The following is a 17,300-nucleotide window of genomic DNA, read 5'->3' as shown; positions in this document are numbered from 1 at the left end:
GATTTAATCAGTTGACTTGTGACCTTAAGAATGTATTTTAATAAACAAATCCACTATAACACTCATAGAAAGGCGTAAAAGTTAATAAATAGTTTGGACTTATAGCAGTTTGATATGCCCATACAAGACTTATGCTGTTTTGATATGAGTCATAAGGACTTATATTTGTTTGAAAAATACTAATATCATGGGCCGGACTCAGTAAGACTAATATAGTCTATATTCTATTAAATACAATGAAGTTAATCAACCAAAATTTATCGGTAGAAAAGTACCTACCTACCGTATTATATTCTACCCGATACGGACCTGTGCTTACTACGAAAATGCTTTGTGATTGACACATGGGTTGGAAAAAAAGGGGTTTTAAACTTACTTCGCCATAGTTTTCTGTCGATTTTTTGCTACACTCTTCAATCTGTTCCTTTTCCGAGCTTTATCAGGGTCCACAATCACAATTTCCTCAACATTTTTAATCATATTCGTTATAAAACACTGGGAGCATACATCACAGCCTCGAAATTCTAAACAAGACTGACGCCATGTTGAAAAAAATACGCTCTGTGATTGGCCGGAATGGACTTGTGAAAATTTGTAATGCGAAACGGTTAAACTTAAAAGGATTTGAAAAAAACTTACTTTTTTAACGGTTTTTTTCTCATGGATGCCTTGAACTTATTGGAACTTGAAGGGCATAGGCAAACTGACATTTTAACGGAGAACACGACCAAATCAAAAAGTCAATTTTTCGGGTAGGTGGACATATGGCAGTTTGATATTCATCCACTCAGTTATATTATACAAAATATAAATTGTCTCCAAAACCATAAACATTTTACACTGTTTTATCGTGGTCAAAGTCAAAGATCTCTCTGACTACCCAGGGTGCGCCAGACTTACACACAGTGGCCTGAAGCAGCCCACCAATACAATAACCGAACAAAAAACATCATCACCAGATTCTCAACCCAACACACTCCTTTTCAAACCCGCCCTCCTACCAGGTTTTTATGGTGACACGGGTCGCGACGACTGCAAGCTGGCGTGGTACGGGGCCAGCGGGGGCGGCATGCAGGCCGGGGGCGGCTGGTTCCTGCCCTGGGGCATGGGGGTGCAGAAGTTCGTGGCCATGCCCATGAGCGGCATGATGCCGCTGGTGCCCCCGCTCCTGGCTGCCATGCCGCAGGCGCCGCCGCCGCTGCGCCTCATCGCGCCGCCCCGGCTACCTGGGCACCAGCAGATGAGTGGACGTAAGGTGGGTTTGGTGTTTAGGATAAGTGTTTGTGGGTGAGAATGTTTGATTGAACGTTTAAACGCTGAGCGAACCTAAACCAAAGAAATTAAGTGTCCCGCCAGCCGTACCTCACCAATAGCCATATTTGCCTGATCGTATAATGTTGTGTATTTTTATTTTAAGGTAGTGAAGTGAAGATCTGATATATCTGTAAAAAGCGGAAACTAGCACTTACCTTAGGAAGTTCCTAATTCAAAAATCCAATAGAGTTGTAAATTCCGCTAATAACTAAGTTTATATGCATCCTTAAACAATGTAGATAAAATGCACTTGAAAATAACATAATTAACTAAATGACACCATAAAAAAAAACCTAGACATGATACTTTATTTAATTTCCTGTGCAACTAGAAGATAACAATAGACAATGTTATCGAAGAAAATCAACCTTGAATCTCTTAGAAATTAACATTTTGTAGCATTTAATAAACGTAAAGAGTTTATCGGCAAATCTTTGTAAATTATCCATCTAATTTGTTATGACTTGTTGTGCAGTTTTGTATTAAATTTACACACCAGTAATGCTTTAACTTCTTTATTGCAGACACTTTATTATTTTAAAGTATTTTATGATTTTCCGGCATTAACTTTTAATAACCTGTGTTAGTCAGAATATCGGTGTGTATATTTTTATACAGTTTTGAAGTTTTCGTGTCTGCTTGAATTCGTCTGCCAAGTTATCAACTATCTGATCGGACATGTTAATAGAACTCAACCTGAATAAATTATAAATAAACAAACACTCTAACTGGAAATATGCAGAGACATACGAGTACATGCAACATTTACAGTACATAATGAAACTGTACCAGACTACTGTACATATCCTGAAACGTTTCGTTTAAAGAGTCATAGCTACTGAATAACACTCTAACTGAACATTGTATTTAAAAATAATATGAATATTTCCACAAAAATATTACACACTCCATTTTTGATAACTAGATTCAGAATTTACAATCAGTCCACGACCCACTGCATAAATATTGTACAATAACATAGTGTATTTACTCTATTATTTTTATTACAATATACTTCATCGCACACCATCCTGTTTACAATTTAAATGAATCCTTCCATCATTACTCGAGATTATGGCTAAGAACTAAATTGCAATGTCTGTCTATATTTATAACTAGTGCTCTTTTATTTGTCCAGCTGGGGCATTAAAATGCTGTCATCCTAGGTCTAGACTAGCCTAGGCGCACTGGACATTATGCGATATAAATAGGCCGTGCGTACGACACTAGCCCGAGGACTTAAAAAGTTAAGCTATTAAGAAATAAGTGCAGTGAATCAAGTGATTTGAAACATGGCATAGGTGTGTCTATGTTTAGAACTAATGAAATTTGCATTATAGTTTTTCAATTATATTATTTTCATGTAGGAAAAGGTGTGGTAGTTTTTAGTTCTTTTTAAACATTATAGTGCACATGTTATTTTCTCGCTGGAGCTCAGGACGTTTACAGACTTGGTTTAATTGTGCAATCAACCGTGTTTCACAGTTCACTAGCACGCATGATTATGTATTAGATTAGATGACGTCTTTCGTGTTACCTTCGTTTACCTTTTTCACTTACATTATTCTGCTAACGCGTTCAGGAAGTATATTTTCAGCAGTCTCCACTTCAAGATAAATTGATGAAGTGGTTTAAACATTCTGGGTCGCAATCGGCACAGTTGGATATATAGGGTTTGATATCTATAGGTTATCATGAAAACATGTATGCAGTTCACACAGGCTTGGGAGCTAATGCTAAGTTTATGTTTAGTAGAAGTATATTTTTTGTTTTTGTAAGATCAAACACAACCGGTAGGTAATTTACTTCAGCTTGTCACCTGCACTAATCTATACGCTACAGGCCTTAGCCAAACGCAATTCATTCTAAACACACGCTGTAAACAAAGTTTTAAAAAACTGCCACCTCTTTGCTGACTTGAACCACGCACTAACCGGATCGCGCTATCCGGGCCCAGTTACCGAGTTACCGGATTATCCGTAATGGATCCATCGTCGCAAATAGAGCGCGGTTCACTTTCCTGCTCCTGTCGCTTCGATTAGTCGCGGCGAGACCGGTCGCCGATTAGACAAGATGCGAAGCTGCAAATTTTACATAATTATTGTCATCTACCATGGCTTTGCTCTATTTATTTAAATTACTGAACATTGTGCTGTATTTCTTAAAATAGATTCAGCCGTTTCACAGAAAATGCCATCATTTCATGATTTGATTACCTATTCTAGGATGACTCGTTCATTTAAATCTGGTTAAAGTTAGTAAAGTAATTCGATATGTTTCCGACATGTGCGTTTAAATAAATAAAAGTATTAGCTTTTGGCTCCCGTACATTTTCTAGACACAGATGTTTATCGTACGCCGTTTTAATACTTACACCACACACAGCCCAAGTTAAAACATGCTCAGTAATTACCATGTTTTATAAATAATTGCAGATGATATTTTAACAAAAGTAAACCTTATAGACACCGGCAGTTAAAGAAGGTCCCGTATTTATCTCCTAGATGTGCAAACTATTTCTTGTCTGGATTGAGGCTACGTAGGTAAAGTACACTTTCGTTTGCACTCGTGCTTTTATAATTCTTCTTATCAAGGATGTCAAAACTTTTTCCTCCATATTATTTTTTTTTAACTACGTTAGGTATTACTATTATCCTCCTGACACCTGGCGTGCTATGAGTAGGGCATTGAAGTTTTATGGAGTATCCCTGTTATTCCTTTAAAGTTTTATAAAGTACCTATTCCTTAAACAATATGTTCTTTGACAAAGTGACAAAACAGTTCAGTAGTATTTTTTTTAAATTTTTTTTAAATTTAATAACAGTGTATACATTTATACCTCTCGGGGTCAGGAGGTTATTATAAATATTGTTGTGATTCTTCTCAGTGCTTTCAAAAGAAATATTTTAGTAAGTAATTAAAACTTTTGTTTTGGGTATCATCATAATTACTAACTTCGAATTTTAGAAATGTATCTAATTAGGATAATGAAAGATTTCCATATTCAAGGCTTTCATTATTTACCTAGTACCATAAGTTGTGAAAACCCTAGTATTTACCTAGTTGCGCCTACACTTTTTAATTGAACCCTGTCGTCGCCGCCGCCCGCGCCCTGTTGGCATAATAGTTAATTATATTAAGCAGAATTTAATTACCTCTTTTTGTCACATTTCTCAGCTGGTGGTTAACTGATGACAAGTTTTTAATTATACCAACTTATGACATAGATTATCACATAAATCTTCGTATAAATATACGCGTAGCGCGTTCTTTGAAGTGTTAAGTAAAAACGTTGTAATTTTAATTTTTCTGAGTCGCAAATTGTTATTGGATCTGACGTGCGAGCCGCGGCCCAGCCTCCTTGGCGCTGTCATTTTTTAAAATAACGCGAAGGATAAAGAAATTACTCGCGTTTTTACTTTTTCTCCCCGTGTTTATGAAATATGAAATGTAGAATTGTTTACTCCCTTGACCACTTAACTCGGTTTATAATATCTTTATGGACAGTAAACTATTATTGTGCGTAAATTAATGACGTACTTCAAACAACTGCCACGGTGTCGACGCTGTAATGGCAATTGACTGTGACGTCATAACAACACGCAGTAGCACAAATTGGCAGTGGCAATAATTATTTAGCACCCATCATTATTTCTTGTCATACGAACAGTGCCACTATTGAGCATTAAAATAATCTCTGTGCTGATGTGATATCATAACTGGAGATTTTTTGGCATAGATCCATATTCTGTTAGTGGTAATCACTATAGGCTATGTTCGAGCCTGGCATTTTATCTAGGCTATTATAGTTCAGTTTCCAAAATTTCAATCACGTGACTTAAGGGGTATCTAGACATAGGAGGATAATTTGATCTATCCCAGTTTGTATTAAGTCATCACTGCATATCAACTTTTTGCATTGATTGAAACAAAATCGAATTAAATGAACAATAATATAAACAAATATGGTTTTCGCAATCTATAAATTTTATACATATGCAGATTTATTGGACCGCAACCTTATCATTTAATAGCACTCTGCTTTTTCATTTTCATTAAGTGAAATTTGTGTTTTTCCTCCGGCGTTTAAGCGTGAATTATGACGTGCGGTTTCCCATTTCATTCGTTCACGGATTTTTGCGGGAAATTTTGGGGATAAACCATTTAGTATCAGCTTATTTTTATTAAGGAAAAAAACGGCAGAAAGTGTCTATTCTTCAATGGCATATAGTATCTATTAATGAATTTATTTATTGGATCCAGATTTATGATTCTGATTTTTCAATCCGAATTCGTCATAATTTATTAGTCGATTATTTATAATGCGAGTACGATTCATATTGTATCTGTATCTTCCCTGAGATACCATCACTCTCTAATATTATTATAGCATTACAGACCAATAATATAGCACTGCCCGGCCCATACATTGTGTTTCTAATTAGTTATGTTCATGAGAACTTTGAAGTGTGTTTCTTGATTAACTTTTTGGAATAGACGTATAAATTTTAAATGCTGTAAACACCGATAAAGATTTTTTTTATACTATGCTACTGTTTGTATGGATACAGAAGCCTCCGAATGCAAAAAGTTGTTAAACATATTTTATTCATAAAATAAAATACGCTGCACTTCATAATTCATTGGAGTCCATAAATATTCGCATTATTACTGTCGGTAACGAGGCTGTGCACACTGGCAAGTTTTTACTTGTGGCAATGGCAACACCCGCTTTGTTTTTAATAAAGTCATTACTTTTCGTCGGTCGTTACTGCGCGGTAGAAGAATGGGGAATATTATCTCGTAAATTGTTGTTTATGTGGAGACTTACGCCGTTTTTGCTTTGAGCCGCGGGATAGGATACAAGGAAATCTGTGATCGTAAGTCAGTGAAAAACACACTCCCTTATTCATAAAAATGTTACTGAACGGATTAACTATTGAACTGTACTGTCCCTCTCTGACAGAGAACAATTTGTTCTTTCGTCAGTAACTTTTTTATGAATAAGGGGGTAAATTTTTAAGGAGTTGGGTGAAGATTATGACTTTTACGATTTGCTTGAGCTTAAATCATAACCCTATTTCTATCCATCTACTACATCTGTGTGATAAAAATAACCTTTTAACTATATATGAAAAATCCTAGATTCCTAAAGGCACCCATAAACTTGAGATGCATCCTAAATTCATTTAAGATAGGAGCAATAAATAAAATTTAAATGCATTCATAAATAGAATAAATGTAGCCGCTCACATCGAGACTCTAAAACTAAACGACCATTTAAAACTGTCCAGGCGAGCAACAGAAAACAGTTCATTTTATTAATTAACTGTAACATCTTATAAATAGAACAAAGTTTTCAATTAAAATCGCTGCCGTCCATGTTTTTAACTAAAAATAGTACGTTTAATTGCAAAAAGTCGTCCCACTAAGCCTTAAAGTCGTGTCTTGAAATGAAGGTAAGAAAAAAATGGTTCATATTAATCTGGCGTACACGAGCGCGCGTTAATTTCTATCAAGAGTATCAAGACTGCCCCGTCCACCTGTTTTCGAAGCCCGCGAACACTGCATTCGATCAAATTATGTGCGGTTGTTTTAAACGTAAACGAAACTCTTTAAATAATACATTTTTAATGTGTGTGTATAATTTATGTTCCCCCAAGTGTTACACTTGATACTCTTGAAGCCTTCTTGACATTGTGAAAAAGGCATTTGTTGTGATAGGTCGACCGCAGTCTGGACGTAGGCAACATAACTAATGATGACAAATGAGAATAAAATCACAAATGTAGTACCTAATTTGTTTGGAAAGTTCACAGATTCCTCCGTCCCGTGACCTTACCTTTCCTAATCCTGATGTCACCCTAAATGAGGGTTCTAGCAAAAGTTACCTTGAATCTTCAAGTAACAAACTTTCCTCAAGTTTACTTTACTTGAGTGTATCTAGCCGCGCTCCACTCAATATGTCCTAAAATCACAACCAAAGCAAGTTACCACGACCCCGCGCGCAGCGGGGGGGGGACATGCATATTTATGAAGGAAAATCCGAGAGGGGAGCGGGCGGGGGGGAGGTCAGCGTAAAATGGTTCACGTTATCTTGTAAGCCTTTGATACAGTGTAGAGTGATAGTAGTGGGGAATGGCGATAGTGGAGGCGTTTTATGAATGGTATTGTACAATAATAAAGTATAGTTTCAGGTTACACTACTATGTAGTTTTTACCTGATAAACTGCAAAATATGTACGTGCTTTTAATTTTTTTGAAGTACCTACTTTGTTTAGTTAGTGTTCCACTGCTGGGCAAAGGCCTCCTTATGAACTGACCACTGTTCCCAATCAAGTGCTTCTTTTGACCATTGAGGCAAAAGCCTGTCGAAGTCATATACGATATGTACCTATACTGTATGTGTTTATTTATATATACGTATAAATATTGCGTGTTCATAACTTTCTCACTGAAATCCAGTGAGTAAATCCCGGGTCTGAGAGAAACTTTAAACGATTAACTGTTCGGTTTAAAATGAGTTCGGGAAAAGCAGCCAGTATTTTTTCTTTAATCGCATTTCGGTACCCACTACGCTACGTTAAGTCGAATTTTCGGGCCCATCCACCATTTTGTATAAAATTTCCGCTTTTCCGGATGCGTTATTCATTTATATACCAATGTTTACAAGATTAACATATAGGTAGTAGGTATGACTTGTTTTATTTTTTCTTTTAATTATAGTCCTATAACCTCAAGCTTTTTATGGACGCTATATTATCTGTAATTAAAGAATATTGAATAAAGGCTTTAATTAATTATTATTATTATTATATTATCTGTAAGTGTTTAATTATTTGCGGATATCGAGATGGTGTTGTGAGTGTAGCTGGGATTTAAAAGTAACTTTGACTCGACTATCCTCAGAATTATTCTTATAATTATATAGCTCAACTATTACACAATAACATAACCTATCTGCAGATAATTATAATGAACATTACTTTACATACAGATCCTTATGAAAGAAGAATTCAGATGGAAAATCTCGATAAGAAATTTAGGGAAGTATGCAATACGTTAAATTTTATACGGCGCACCCGGCCGCATCCGTTCCGTTTCGCCGTCGATTTGTCGCCTGAACCCATGCAAATTGAACGCAGTCGAACGCTCAAAATTTAATTCCACGTTTCCCTCTTCGACCAATAAATAGTTTGTTCATGTTTTCTCTCCACTGGAATGTGTGTCACAAACCTATCTGTTCCGGTAAGAGCTCACGTAATCCTAATCCTAACTTAATATTTATAATATTAGGATTACGTAAGTAACTGTGTCTGTCTGTTTGTTACTCTTTCACGCCAAAACCACTGAACAGATTTGAATGAAATTTGGTACACAGATGGTTTAGACCTTGTGAAGGAACATAGGCTACTTTTTATCCCGTAATTCCCACGGGAAAACTTTTTAAGGTGAAGGGAAGCTCGCGGGAACAGCTAGTATCTAATATTTCTTCATTCTATAAGATTTTAATTTTGTCTGTATTGGTAATACCTATATAATGCATTAATAAGCAATGAATATGAATCAATTTATTTCGTTCTCACCGGAACAGATAAGTTTGTCGCACCGATTTCGACTCATTCCGTCGCCAGGTAATCTCTCCTGCTTCGTTAGAGTACGCTCCGACGCGTGTCATTTGACATTTAACGATGTTAATTTGAAAATTTATGATTTAGGCGTTCGGAATTTGAAACTCGCGGAAAAATAAAAATAAACAAAGTAGGCCTACCGTTTTAATTCTCACCGAACGCATGAATAACTGTTAGTGGCCAGTTACTGCAGATCATAGAGTTTCTTATTTTTTTAATATAGGTTTAAAAATACTTAAAGGCCATCCCACCATAGTTTTTTTAGTTAACACACGCATTATGCGTATAGACCATGAGTCCAGAGTCTGGACATGTCAAAAAGCGTAATACAGGTCTGAGTCGGCCATTCCCACAGTCACCACGGCCGTTTTTTTTATATTTTTCGCAACTTATAAATAAGGATCGCCATCTCAATATGCACTGAAAGCCTATAGCGTAAGGATGTCAATCCACTGTGAAACTGCAGGCTGTATTTTATAAACTTAACAGTATTTTTAAACTCTATTCTCGTCCCAATGTATGTAGATAGTCCATATTCTTGTTTTTGATATCTTCAACGCGCTATGTGTAGTTTATTAATTGCTTCATTGAATTTCTTAATGTTTTTTGACTTAGCTTGACGTACACTCCAAACTGGTATAATTTACATTCTCGTACTTACAGTTTTCGATATAAATAATGATAATGAGTCTTTTATTTGACGACCTTCATGCTTGCTACTGGATATAGGCCTAGTGCGGCCGTTGACAATACTAGCTTCGTAATTATTATTAAGTACATACATACATTACCACTTTTATGGAGATCTACATACTTATTAAATGTCATTTAGTGCCAAGCCTATTTTGAGTCTTGGTACATATAGTCCGTTTTATGAAATTTAAATATTCAACTGTACTTATTTAAAAATACGTCTAATAATAAATGTAGATGATGAAGACAGTATTTTATTATTTCGATATTAATTTGGTATTTCGAGTCTTTTCGAACCCGGTACCTCTGAAATTACACCTTCTACCACTAGACCACAGAGGCAGACGATGATTGAATATGTTACGTCCGTAATCAGTAATCGCATTACGTCCGTCGCTCAGTGACGATGACGTCACATGCGGGTCACTCTACCTTATGAAATAGAAATTTCTGCTTTGAAGCTATGCACTCTACCTTACGAAATACGAATTTTCGAAGCTTTGATGCACTAACCACGACTCTATACCGAATGCCTGACAGTGACTACTCGCGTTTGTGGACATAATGGTGTAGTGGTTAGTGTACCTGACTACAATACCGAAGGTGGGAGTTCCACCCTGGCCAGAGACAGATATTTGTGTGTACATAAATGTAGGTCTTGGATGTAAAATGTTTGTGTCGTGTTATCTCCAACCCTTCTAAACGTGTAAATCATGAAAATAACCCTCAAGTTTAGGACGAAGCGTTTATTTCCTGCAGTGGATTATTTCGGGCTTTGCGTGTTTTGTTCATTCGTTTTGTCAATCTAGAGTGACCCTCCAGAGTCGCAGGCTCACGGCTCCACAACAGCACTGGGAGCGGCAGGATCTGAAACCCATTTCGTTGCGATTGACTCGTTCGCTTTGTCAGCCGAATGCCATATTGAGTCAGATGGCATATTGAGCCGATGGCACACTGAATGTACTCGTATTGTGGTGGATCTGGTGAAACGCCCTATTTCACAACACTATTACCATGACAGGGTTTATTGATGATACTGTGGTTGCACGTAAGTGTGTTTGTGTTTGTTGTTGCTCGTTTAGTGATTAGATTTTGAATAGTAGTGAATAGGATTCGATTTGTGTTGTAATTGAGTATTTTATAAGTGGTTGAATGGGTATGCCTTGGTGTACCTGTAATTCATCATCTAGACACACGCCGAGAAATCTCGGCGAGAGGTTCGTCGAGACTTCTGGCGATCTCGGTGAACCATCGACACTCACGGTGTGGTCTCACTTATGTTCGTGAAATCCCTTTGTCTCGGGCCAAAAGACCCACACCCATCGGAGAACACCCGACCTAGGAGAAGGAGAAGGCGAGAAACTCATCACACTATCGCGTCTCGGGTCTTCTCGGCGTCTATCTTTATCGGATATAAAATGCCTCCCCTAATGGACGTATCAACATGTACGTCCAGCGCACGGAACAGTCAGCGACAGACAACTCATCTGGGTCGTAAGTCTCCTAAATTTTATTGGTACCAATACTATTTGTCTATTCTCTAAAATACGGACTAATTAGATTCTTTATTTTCATACCATGGAAACTACCCCATTCTCGGTTTGTGTTTTAATGATAAACGGTAAAGTGAATAGGAATATACCTATTGGAATATATTCAGTGAATCCAACTATCAACAGATGCTGCTCAAATGAAATGATAAAACTCCGCATTCGCAATTCATTTCCTTTATTTTCATTGTTACCATTAAAATCATGCACGCTCATAACAATAGTTAAACAGAACTGCGTAATAAATTAGTTAGTGAATTTTATCGTCGTTTAAAACTGGTGCTTTGGGCTAATTTTGGCAATATTTAACCGTTTAAATTTAAATGTTCGTAGTTAGGCGTTTCGTAAATTGGCGGACGACATTCGGCCGGCCCAGGGCTCACTTTAGCTTCCCAAAAACGCAGTTTCGCAGCGCAGCTGCGCCTATCCCGCCCTATCTCCTTACAATAAACGTGCTGGTTGCATGCAGCTCTCGTTCGTTAGTATTTTTGTTAAGCTAGACTAACCTCCAGACGTTTTTGCTCCTTGCGGTAGGATTTGCTTGCTCCACTTGTTCCAGTGGTTTTATTGCGTGTAATTCTGAAGTAACGCTAACAATCATTAAAATTTTATGGGCCACGCTGATCAGAGTTATTTGTGTAATGTAGTAAAAGTCGAGGAGATTTACATAATAATATCTTATTTATCCAGAAGCGATGGGGTATCGACGTGTTGGATAGGTACGTTCCTGTGTGACCAATTAACCATTTAATTAAATTTGATAGTCATTTATTTTTTTTAAATATGAAACGCTATATTTTTTTTCTTATCTACAGCACATAATCTCAACCTAATAAATGTCGGAACATTCTCATTTACATAATATACCTGAGACTTGAAGACCCTGTTTTCAATTACTTATCTACTACCCTTAGGTACCAAACGAAAACTTGGAATCCACTGAAATTCTTGAAAGAAAAAAAACTGTACCTACTTCAGTTCTACCATATAACTAATATATGATGCACCATCCACCTCACATCGCTTCGCTTCGATCCCGAAGGATTACTCTAGGTTGACAAAAACACTAACGAACGGTAACTCTCATGCAATCGGCAAGTTTAATACGAGATAGAGTCGTGGCTCGCGCAACAGCGCTCTTTAACTTAGTTTTTAGTCATATATGTTAGTTTAAGAATACTGCAAACTAATGTACCTAATTATTTCTATATAGTGTGACCCCCCAGCGTTAGCACCATTTCCCGTAAGCTAAAGTGACCCGCCGCCCCGCGCACGACATTACATCAAGTGCCTAGCGAATGCACTGACAGCGGCCGCGTATTCACAAAACCATCAGTGTGCACTTGGAAATCAATTTCCGCTTCGTATTCAAATTTGAGTGGGGTGTAGCGCGAGCGCCCGCTAGGCTATACCGCGCTATGTACATAGATTAGCGTTAGCTGCTGGCGTGTCGGGACGTATTGTGTGTGCACTTTATACTAGTTTATACCACAGCCGGTCGTAGTAGCGATGCCGTGGGAAGATGAATTTTTATTACGTGTGTTCAATGGTTGTCTGGAATAAATCGATTTAAGCGATATGGCCGCCATTTGTGCCTGAGTGCTAGTACCTATGTTCTGTTCTTGTTGGTGTCTAAATAAATAACTTAATATCTATAATAATATGTCTACCATTTTCTCCGTCCTATACCTACCTATGTTTCTATATTTAGAAAAGGACAAAGTTCAAAGGCCAATTCTCAACTGTAAAGATAGCCTTTTTTATTTAGCAACCTACTGATCCGCCTACCTACGCCACGGGACATTCTCATTTTAAATAAATACTTTCAGACTTATAATAAATTGATAAATAAATAAATAGAGAAAATTTAGTTTTTCGCAAAATATAGGTGGTTGTAATACATTTCTGACGTGACAAAATGCTTGCCTGTTGTAGTTCGCATTATGGAAATGCGCCTGCCATCTCGTGTAAGTGAATGTAAATACGAGCGCGAACGATTTTCAATTTGGTTTGGATTCTTTTTTATTGGATGCGAATTTTTTGAGACCCGTTACAGTATAGTATATTTTCCATAAATTTTCGCAGTGACCGCACACTCACCTATAATATATACTTCTGTGACGTCTGTGGTGATACCGTAATATACATGCGAACACTAGGACGACCATCAATTAAGGCAAAATATATATTTCTCAGTGTGTGGTAGCTTGCTATAGTAGTAGTTTAACTTTATTGTACACTAGCTGTTCCCGCGCGCTTCGCTTCGCCTTAAAAAGTTTTCCCGTGGGAATTCCGGGATAAAAAGTAGCCTATGTTCTATCCCAGGGTCTAGACCGTATGCATACCAAATTTCATTCAAATCCGTTCAGTAGTTTTGGCGTGAAAGAGTAACAGACAGACAGACACAGTTACTTTCGCATTTATAATATTAGTTAGGATAAAACACTTAAAATAACATTTAATACTTTAAATCTATTTAATACAATAAGGGCGGCCTTATCGCTCTCTTCCAGGCAACCCTACAGTTTTCTTCAGATATAATATATATTATAGTACGGTATATTAATATATATTATATATAGCTGAAAACAAACGTTTTCAATCAGTGCGTGTTGCCAGTGATGACTTACGGAGCCGAGACGTGGTGCTTCACCAAAGGGCTTATCCACAAGCTCAGAGTTGCTCAACGTGCTATGGAAAGGGCTATGTTAGGCGTGTCCCTGCGAGATAGGATTCGTAATGAAGAAATCCGCAGGAGAACTAAAGTTACCGACATAGCCAAAAGGATTAGCACGCTGAAGTGGCAATGGGCTGGCCACGTAGCCCGCAGAGCCGACGACCGCTGGAGTAGAAAGGTTCTGGAGTGGAGACCCCGTGTCGGCAAACGGCGTGTCGGTCGCCCCCCAACCCGTTGGTCTGATGATCTGCGGAAGGTAGCGGGAAGCCGCTGGATGCAGATGGCGGGTGACCGTTTGGGGTGGCGATCGTTAGGAGAGGCCTATGTCCAACAGTGGACTACAGAAGGCTGAGAGAGAGAGAGAGAGAGAGAGAGATATATAGCTAAGTCTGTGACGGGCTTTATGCTTTTTAGCGTGTCGGTGACAAATACTGCAGTTGGTCTAGCGTTGATCTCAGTACAGGTTTAAAGAATGAATAGGTTGTTTGTTAGTTTTTATTCACTGCCAACTTCAGAAATTATCAAGTTGTTGGAATCGAACTGTACTAGCGTTAATATTATAAGTTTATATTAGGCTATTATAAGTAGGTATATAGTTAGTTATATTATTATTATTTTGTTATTATTGGTACACCGCCCTCTAATTTGTCACTTTGTTTCCGCAACATATAAGGATATAAGGTTGCCTGTAAGAGATTGCTCTCAGCGATAAGGCCGCCTATTGTACATTAGTTCTAGTCTATAAGTATGTTTTTTTGTATGTCTGATTTATGTGGTGTTCAATAAAGCAATATTCTATTCTATTCTAATGTACTAAAATTATATTGAACCGTCTAAGATAGTCTGAGAAGATCCTCTTCATTTAAATACAACCTTGAACCTGAATTAGTAACGAGTCCTCGCGAGTGTAAACACACAAAACCGATTACAAAACCTACTTCTAGCCGCACCAGAGTTACTCTACCTTAGTAAATAACCAATAAATATATATACATTATTTTTATTTCAAAAAAATTGACACGATTTTATGGTATCAATATTGACACGGTTTCAACTGAAAAAAATGCAATTAAAATATTTCATAAGTAATGTTAACTTACACGGCATACAAGGTAAATAATAATTTAAAAAAAACAAATATCTTTCGTTTTTATAGATTGCGCTCCTAAACCTGGGTTTTCATAAGCTGGACTAACCCCAAATCTAGACTGTCGCCACTAATTAGCGAAGAGGCGCATCTCCCTAAGGACCTCTGGTTCAGTAAATCGGCTTACTTTAGAGGTCGAGACCCTTGAGAGAGAAGGCTGTATCTTCCTGGCTTTAAGATTTTTCAGGTACCAAACGCGATATTTAATTTTAACAGCTTAAACTGTAGAAAAGGGAAAAAAGAAAAAAAAATAGAAGTCAGGAATAAAATTCTCAGGATTATGTTCACTTAAAAATATTAACGCTGTACGCATTTTATAAATTATTTACCGACTAGTGCAAAATGTTTGCTTTACAAAAATATAATAAAAACACGTTACATTACCTACATAGCGAATCTATGAGAATGATAAATAATCCTGCTGAGGGTTTTTTTGCTTCTAAAAGATTCATTTGTTTTATTCTTCTCTTAATTGAAAATACGTTGTGTTTTTCGTATCCTGTTAATTAAGTTGGTTACGAAGGAATCTCTGGGAATTTTTACTCCGATTCGAATCGGCTCGGTCGAGTTGTAAAAACGTTCGTCTTCTAAGTGGCAATTTTATTGTTGAAGCTTTTTAACTAATAATAATAAAGCTTAGTTGAGTAACCTTTGATTGTTTTAAAGCTCATGTGAGGAACTCCTATACTCCATTCATTTTCTAAATCAGTGTGCAGCCAATATGTTTTGGACAACTCTACCTTATATGCAACTGTTTGCACTGTATTATTATTAAGTTTTAGTTTTGTAATTTTGGTTCTTGGTGCGTAAAGTGTATTTTACTGTATTGTATATCCGTCTGAGTAAATTTTAATTTCCATTACCTTAATTGAAAAAAAATGTAATTGGTATTTGCCCTAATTTCAACCCACACTTTCTTGATGCCTTTTGGAAATACTAGGTAATATAATCTTTAGAAACGTTAAAATATACGAAGTATTGAAGTAAGTACTACAGACATTAATTTGGAAAGAGGTCTATTCTTAAATTTCGGTGGCTCTTTCAGCTTCTTGTGAATTGAAACTTCATGGCTTTGATCATTTCACTTTGAAAGTTCACAGAGTAACCTTCAGATCTGTCAAATAGATTTTATAGCATTACCCTCGGATAAAATTGCTTTTCAATTAAAGTTTGATTATTTTATTATGCCCAATTTATAAAAATGGCGTCTTAGTTAACTTAATAGAGTATAAAGTTAGTTATTTATTTTCTTAGCAATAATTAACTTATCAAAATTGGCTTTGACATTAAAAAATTGTGCGATTAGTGTTGAATGTCGGAGGTTTTTAACGTTGGTTAGGTCAGGTTGTGCATGTGCAATCCTCTTTTTCCTTTATACTCACTACTATTACCTATACTCAATTACTCAACTGAAAAACATTATAATACACGGAAAATAATATCCAAATGGATTGGGACAAGTGGACCCTACTCACAGGACATTACAGACAGACGTCGGTACTGGGTGAGGGCAGATAATAAAACTGTCTCTTCATTCTGGTGCACGGAACTAAATATAAAAAAAAAACACGCACTCACGCCTTGTACTAATGTACTCCCTTGCGGGGTAGGCAGAGGTGCATTGCTGCACCCACTTTTGGCCAGTGTGTATGTTTGTCCCAATGTAATAGGGGGCGGGCCTATTGCCATTTTACGGGCACATCCAAGACCCGAGAACAAATATCTGTGTTAAACAAATATCTGCCCCAGCCGGGAATCGAACCCGGGACCATCGGCTCAGTAGTCTGGGTCACTAACCACTACGCCATTCGGTCGTCTACATATGGTCGTCGGAACTAAATATGTATTGATCATTTAAAGAGGTATACAATATACGGCAATTCATACATGAATTTTTGAACTAACTTAGTAAAAGGAGGAGGTTCTCAATTCGCCCGTATGTTTTATTATGTTTGATGGTCCTAGCTTTAGTACTAGCGTTCCAAACTAAGCATTATTTTTCATTATGAATCAAAATATTTTTAGCATAAAACGGAACCCTTTCCGCTGTTTTCTGTCTTCCATTTTAACTTTATCATGAAGCAGTTTTTTTGTCCCAAAAAGCATGCGACAAACGTCGCCGAATTTCTTCGAACTCGGTCGAGTCGCTTTTTGCTTTCATTCGCTACATAACGCATACTAAAACTTTACCTTGAAATTCTGTGCTGGTTTTGTGTGCAGGTGTGTGGCGAGAGAAGTTTTTGTTAGAATAAACTTTGTGTGAAAATGTTGTTTTACATCGCCTACGT

General features: G+C 37.1%; 1 protein-coding gene across 6 annotated transcripts in view; it reads left to right on the top strand.

Annotated features, from left to right (window-relative positions):
- The window catches only part of LOC105397923 (pseudouridylate synthase RPUSD2), a 333,895-nt gene that overhangs the window by 279,978 nt on the left and 36,617 nt on the right, over positions 1-17,300 (top strand). For 3 of the 6 annotated variants that reach the window (XM_048627371.1, XM_048627366.1, XM_048627357.1), the window contains exon 3: positions 1,005-1,255. The exons of the other annotated variants lie outside the window; for them this stretch is intronic. In XM_048627371.1, the coding sequence (XP_048483328.1) occupies positions 1,070-1,255 (186 nt within the window). In that variant the 5' untranslated portion in view covers positions 1,005-1,069. The remainder of the gene's footprint in view (positions 1-1,004; positions 1,256-17,300) is intronic. 6 annotated transcript variants of the gene reach the window in all.

This window comes from Plutella xylostella, chromosome 4 (genome assembly GCF_932276165.1).
Source record: "Plutella xylostella chromosome 4, ilPluXylo3.1, whole genome shotgun sequence".
Taxonomy (NCBI): Eukaryota; Metazoa; Arthropoda; class Insecta; order Lepidoptera; family Plutellidae; genus Plutella; species Plutella xylostella.
The sequence above is the reverse complement of the archived record's forward strand: the minus strand, read 5'-3'. Positions and strand labels throughout refer to the sequence as shown.